The 7094-nt window shown below is 36.4% G+C and overlaps 1 protein-coding gene across 1 annotated transcript; it reads left to right on the top strand.

Moving 5' to 3' along the window:
* Positions 1-3111: 3111 nt before the first annotated feature.
* LOC111447723 (CDPK-related kinase 7-like) lies at positions 3112-6584 on the top strand. The gene is made up of 11 exons (XM_023087031.1): positions 3112-3915; positions 4197-4327; positions 4437-4478; positions 4594-4702; positions 4795-4873; positions 4957-5253; positions 5349-5461; positions 5583-5690; positions 5766-5828; positions 5905-6072; positions 6154-6584. The coding sequence occupies exons 1-11, from the start codon at positions 3442-3444 to the stop codon at positions 6289-6291; spliced, it is 1722 nt and encodes a 573-aa protein (XP_022942799.1). The 5' UTR covers positions 3112-3441; the 3' UTR covers positions 6292-6584.
* The last annotated feature ends 510 nt before the right edge of the window (positions 6585-7094 follow it).

The following is a 7094-nucleotide window of genomic DNA, read 5'->3' as shown; positions in this document are numbered from 1 at the left end:
GTGTATGCTAGGGAGAGGTTTCAACATCTTTATAAAAAATATGGGATCTCACAACCCACTGCTCTTCAGGGCATAGCGTCCTCACTGACACTCGTTTCCATCTCTAATTGATGTTGGATCTCACAATCCACCCCTCTTCGGGGCCCAGTGTCCTCGCTGGCGCTCGTTCTTCTCTTTCAATCAATGTGGGATCTCACAATCAACCTCCCTTCAGGGCCCAACGTCGTCACTAGCACACTGCTCAGTATCCACCCTCATTCGGAGCTCAACGTCCTCACTAGCACACCACCCGATGTCTAGCTCTAATACCATTGTAACAGCCTAAACCCACTACTAGTAGATATTGTCCTCTTTGGGTTTTCCCTTTCGAGCTTCCCCTCAAGGTTTTCAAAACACATCTGCTAAAAAGAGGTTTCCACACCCTTATAAAGAATATTTCGTTCCCCTCTCTAACCGATGTGGGATCTCACAAACCACTCCCTTTCAGGGTCCAGCGTCCTCGTTGGCATTCGTTCCCCTCTCCAATAAATGTAGGATCTCACAATCCACCCCTTTTTTAAGACAACATCCTCATTGGCGCTCGTTTCTTTCTCCAATCGATGTAGTATCTCACAGTATCACTGATTTTACTTACAGCAACTACTCATATGTATGCATAAGACTTGGCTAGTCTGGATCAATTGATAGGTTATCTAGACATTCTTTTAATTGTTTGGCAAACTCAATACATGGTTAGTAAAGCTTTCCGTTGATTTAACGATTGATTTTAAAGGTACCTGTATTTGCAACGTGTATATTTTCATTCTTCCATTTTAAAATGACGTAGCATGCATAGGGTAACAAACTCGAATCGTTACATTTGTGAGCTACGCATCAAATTCTTCCCAAATTTATGTAAACAACATCAAAGAAACGTAACCCTAAAAAATATGAAAGGATTTACCCGAAGTATTTGGTATGTAAAGTTAGGGACAAGGTGCTTACTCAACTCTGCATTTTTATTATCAGCTATTTATTTCAAGTTTAAATATTATATATTATATGAAAAATGATATACTTGTAAATAAAAATACTTTTATAATTAAAATAATTTAATTGGTCAAATAGTTTAATAAACGAACAGAAATAAAGTGTAGTATATGGACAATTAATGAGTTTTTTTTATATATAATTTTCAAAATGATTCAATAATAGTTTTTAGATAAAACAATCAATTTATTTTCGAACTTTTAACTACAATAAATACACTCCCCATGCACAGATTTAAAGGAACATTTATAAAGCTACATTTGTCGAGGAATAATGGAATGATTGAATTAGAGAGTAATTTATAATATGCATATATATAATAAATTTTCAATTTTCTCTCTCTTATTTTATAAAAGTTGGTAAAGCTATTCCATAGGAATCCAATCCTTGGCATCTCCCAAAGGCACCTTTTTCTTTATTTTTTTCTTCTTCTATTTATGTCAATCTCATGCTCACCTCATCCCATGAGAATCAACCTTTTTGGTTCTTTTTTTTCTCTTAATTTTCGTTCAAATTTTCGTTCTTTTTTTTCGATTTCATTTCATTCATAGCATAACCTTTAAAACATATCTTAGGGGTCGTACATCATAAATATCCTTGTATCAAATATTTCATCGCATGTCATTTATATGGTCTAACATAATCATGTCACATAATGTCATGACATTCCATAACATATCATAATTCATCAAGGCATAATATGACATTCCTTTATATTCTAATGTCACTTGGCATATCTAGGCAAATCATATAGACCATATCATATCATCAAACATAACAAACATATGTCATCATACATAAGACAACTCTTCCAACCATGTCGATAGTAAAGTCACTTACTTAGTTGGCTTAGGCCGAAACTACTACCTCTTGATGCTAGTTAATACTGCCCTCTCAAATTTAACTATGACTAAGAGTCGTACCATCATAAATTAGAATTTTTACTATGGTAATTAGCTCACCTTATTTTACATAAAAATAATTTAAATTAATTAAACCTAATTTTAAATAAAATAATTTACATTTGATTTGAAATAATTTATTTAAAATAAAATAATAAAAAAAATTATGTTATAAAAGAAACGAGAAACTTAATTCTGTTGTGAATAATTTTGGAAATGTTGTTAGAAAATGAGAAACAAAAAAAAATAGGAAGAATGACCACTCGGTTAGTTTAATTAACCCGCTAATCATAATTAAGGAAACGTTGTATAATTGAATATAAAAATAATTTATTGATTTAGTTAATAGTAATGAGTATGTTTTTATTTGAGGAGTCAATAATTGAATTAAATATTTAATAATTAATTGACGTATTCATCCATTATTAATTATTATAAAATCATTAATTTGCTTAGAAAATTGGATGGATTACAATCATGACAGTTGCTGATTAACGTGTATATTATTATTTTTATTATATTTTTACTCATTTGAGATAAGGTTTAATTCTAATTAATTCTAATTAATTCTAAATCTAACCCTTATTTTTTAAATTAGAATATTTGTTAAGATCACCGTACAAATATTTATCTATAACAAAGGTTCAAATATACATGACCATGTTACTTATTTTTTGTTTTCAATAATGAAGGCTATCTCTACGGACTAACATGAGTGGTTTTAGCATGTTTTGTTTTTAAGAATTTTTTGAGAAGCCACCTAATTTAGGGATTACGTGGAGGCTTAATTTAAAGTTGTTACGATTAAACTAAAGAAGAGTAATAATAAAATAATAAAGTTTAATTAAATAGAAAAAGAAAAAGAAAAAGAAAAAAAAGAAGCATTTATGTCAGTTTTTGTGATGAATAAAGACAGGCTGGAAGGATCCAAGCTGAACCCCACTCACTTCGATTATTGTATTGTGAATTATAATTATAATAAATAAATAAATAATTATATTATATTTGGTTTTGGTTTGGTTTGGTTTGGTTTGGTTTGGGTAACCCCTCTCTGTTCTTTTCTTTTCCTTGTGTCCTCTGCTAAGCATCTTTCCCTTACTTTTGTTTTATCTTCTTTTTCCATTTTTTCCTTCTCTTTTCATTTCTTTTCTTTCACTTCCTTCTTCTTCTTCTTCTTCTTCTTCTTCTTCCTCCTCCTCTTCTTTAACGATTCTCTGCTCTTCTCCCTTCTTCACTCTTTCTAACATTCAAAATTCAACAAAAACAGAGCTTCTCTCTGTTTTTTCTAACCTATTCTCTTCCCACCATCATCATTCATCGGAATTGGATGAACCCCATTTCCTGATCAACTCTAAAATTCCCCTTTCTAATTGCAATTCCCCCAAGTTTTCTCACAATTCCAAATGCTAATCACAACATTGCACTAGCGCCGCTTCTGCTAATCACTGAATCAAGGTTTTGGGTGTCTGTGTTTGTGTGTGTGTGTGTGTTCAAGTGGATCTCAGATTCCATGGGACTGTGTCATGGGAAGCCCATTGAAGATAACCCAAAACCCATTTCGGAAAATCTCGGTTCATCCATCCAAACTGAAACCTCCACAACCCCGACCACTTTCCCCTTCTACACCCCCAGTCCTCTGCCCAATCTCTTCAAGACCTCGTCTCCGGCCAACTCCAGCCTCTCCTCTACCCCTCTCCGCTTCTTCAAGCGTCCCTTTCCGCCGCCTTCTCCGGCTAAGCACATTCGGGCTCTCCTCGCCCGCCGCCATGGCTCCGTCAAGCCCAATGCCGCTTCTATCCCTGAAGGAAGTGAGTGCGATGTAGCCTTGGATAAGAACTTCGGCTATTCCAAGCACTTTGCTACCTACTATGACCTTGGCGATGAAGTGGGCCGCGGCCATTTTGGCTACACTTGCTCTGCCAGGGCAAAGAAAGGCTCTCTTAAAGGCCAACAAGTGGCTATCAAACTCATCCCCAAATCAAAGGTGATGATTCTACTTCTAAGTTGAGAATGTCTGTTCATCATCTTAGTTATTGGATTAATGAATCTGGGTCGTTTACATTTAGGGTAATTTTATGGTGTCTCATGATTTTCTTGTGTAATGTGGGGAATTTTGAGGTTGAGCTCTTATATTCTGCGAGTTTTTGCTTTAATGAAATGTTCGTGGAGCCCCACTTCTTCCATTTGCATTTAAGATGATTGTGTGTGTGCTCAACCCAATATCATGTTTCAATGAAAGTTGAATGAGAAGAAAATAATGTGCAGATGACTACAGCAATAGCTATAGAGGATGTGAGAAGAGAAGTGAAAATACTGCGAGCTCTCACTGGACATAAGAACTTGGTGCAGTGCTACGATGCATACGAAGATGACGATAATGTCTACGTTGTCATGGAGTGAGTATATATTGTGCCTACCATCTAAACCGTCTTATAAAGCAAGGAGAGAACGCTTTTTATTCATTTTCTCCACCCAACCATTTTGTTTACTATGTTTGCTCTTCAGGTTATGTGAAGGAGGCGAACTTCTCGATCGGATACTTTCAAGGTAACCTTTTATCCTTGTATAATTCTAACCCAAAGTTACAGGGAGAGTGTCACTCTAGCTCCTTTGGTTCGATTATTTTTGTTGCGACATTCATCGCATTCGTTTGAATTCGTAGGGGTGGCAAGTACTCGGAAGAAGATGCAAAAGTTATAATGGTTCAGATTTTGAGTGTCGTCGCCTACTGTCACCTTCAAGGTGTGGTTCACCGCGACCTGAAACCCGAGGTGAATGGCTAAAAGTTTTGATTATTTGCATTGAGTTTTTATTCATGGATTCTGTCATGTCTCAATAACCTTTGAACTGATTTTTGCCTCAGAATTTTCTTTTTAAGTCAAAGGAGGAGAGTTCCACTCTTAAGGCCATCGATTTCGGGCTTTCTGATTATGTTAAACCAGGTTCGAGCTCTGAACTATTGTTTATACACAACTTCTTATTTGAAGGTGGAGATTTTAGTGGAACTATTTGGTTCTTTGTGCAGATGAGAGGTTAAATGACATTGTAGGAAGTGCGTATTACGTCGCACCCGAAGTTTTACATAGATCGTATGGAACTGAGGCAGACATGTGGAGTATTGGTGTAATAGCTTACATTCTTTTGTGTGGAAGTCGACCGTTTTGGGCAAGAACAGAATCGGGTATTTTTCGAGCTGTTCTAAAGGCAGATCCAAACTTTGATGAAGCCCCATGGCCTAGTTTATCTACTGATGCCATTGATTTTGTGAAGAGTCTGTTGAACAAGGACTACCGCAAGAGATTGACTGCAGCTCAGGCCCTGTGTATGTCTGTTAATCTCTTCTCGATTTCTCATCGACTTCTTGGCGCTGTTCCAAGGTTTTTTCGTTCAATCATAGGACAAATTTATTGTATGTAGGCCATCCATGGTTAGCTGATCAACAAGATATCAAGGTGCCATTGGATACAATTACTTACAAGCTTGTCATATCTTATATTTGCTCATCATCACTGCGGAAATCAGCATTGGGCGTAAGTGTTATCATATTGTTTATGATTCCGAGTGGTTGTTTTTTACCATTTTACCGTGTTCGTACACTTTTCGTCGTCGTTTTTCTTGTTCTTAAGATGGTGTTACATAAATTTTCCATAGGCTCTTGCAAAGACATTAAATGCTGCTCAACTAGGCTACCTTCAGAAGCAATTTACGCTGCTAGGACCGAACAAAAATGGGTTCATTTCGATGCAAAACTTCAAGACGGTTGAATCTTTTCCCGATATCGTACTCGAAAATAGGATTTCCAAGAACATATTGTAATGGGTTTAAAAATTGCAGGCTTTGATCAAGAATTCAACAGAGGCAACAAAGGATTCCAGAGTTGTAGATTATGCCAACCTGGTAAAAGTTCTCTTTCCTTGAGAAGAAAGAATGAATGGTAGAAAGTGTTGATTATGTTCTTGAATGGCTCTGGCAGGTTAGTTCGGTTCAGTACAGAAAATTAGATTTTGAAGAATTTTGTGCAGCTTCCATTAGTATATATCAACTCGAGGCAATGGAGAACTGGGAGCAACATGCTCGGCATGCCTACGATCTATTTGATAAGGACGGGAACCGACCGATAATGATAGAGGAACTTGCTTCGGTATGCTCTCTGTGTATTCTATGCTATTCTTGTGATTAGAGTGGCATGTTTTGTGATATGAGTTACGTCGTCCTCTCATAGGAACTCGGTCTTAGTCCATCTGTACCGGTTCATGTGGTTCTCCAAGACTGGATTCGACACTCGGATGGGAAACTTAGCTTCCTGGGATTTGTGAGACTTTTACACGGTGTGTCTTCTCGCTCATTTCAAAAGGCATAAGACGATTTGGGATCGACTAACTCAGTGTTCTCTGCTCGACTTGACCGAAACGGGAAGTTGAAGGAATTGTATATGGTGGTGAATGAGAGAAGTGGTGAGGTTTTGTTGTAGGTATGCATATGCAAAGTTGTTTGTAGATTTTGGCAGTGATTGAAATAGAGGAAGATAATGTGATTTTACAAAGTTTTAGCTCAAGTTGGTCATCCAATCCTTTGTTAATGAAGTTTTAAAAGCATCCATTGTTAATTTACTCTCCACCATTATCATTCAATTGTATTGTATTGCACAATTTATGACTTGAACAGCCTTATACTGAGCCTTACTGTGGCTGAATCGATCTTACGTGTCCACCAACTTTTATAGCTGGTTTAATAAGCCTCGGGTCACATGCCAAAATGATGATTTGAATGATAATTTGAATGATAATTGATGGTGAGTGTGAGCATATCTCGTGGTTGATGAGGTTAAGTCTTGAGGTAGCGGAAGTGGAAGCGAGATTGATTGCATTCATACACCCATGAATAGAAATGAACAAAAAGACAAACATTTACGTGGTTTGGAGAGAAGAAATTCCCCTATCCACTATTGGTAACCAATCACTGTAGCCAAAGTGTTTACAAGTGTACTTCTCACACGCTCTCACAATACAAATTTTCTATTACAAAGTTTCTCTCCATTGTGTTTAGACATGTACAAAATGACAATGTCTACACAAAACTTTATACAGGCATAGCAATATTAATGCCCATATATGAATTCATGTATAAATATGGGAAAATGTACTAATATGAGAGATGAACCAA

Source organism: Cucurbita moschata, unplaced genomic scaffold, assembly GCF_002738365.1.
Source record: "Cucurbita moschata cultivar Rifu unplaced genomic scaffold, Cmos_1.0 Cmo_Scf00001, whole genome shotgun sequence".
NCBI classification, from domain to species: domain Eukaryota; kingdom Viridiplantae; phylum Streptophyta; class Magnoliopsida; order Cucurbitales; family Cucurbitaceae; genus Cucurbita; species Cucurbita moschata.
This window is presented reverse-complemented; position numbering and strand designations above follow the sequence as displayed.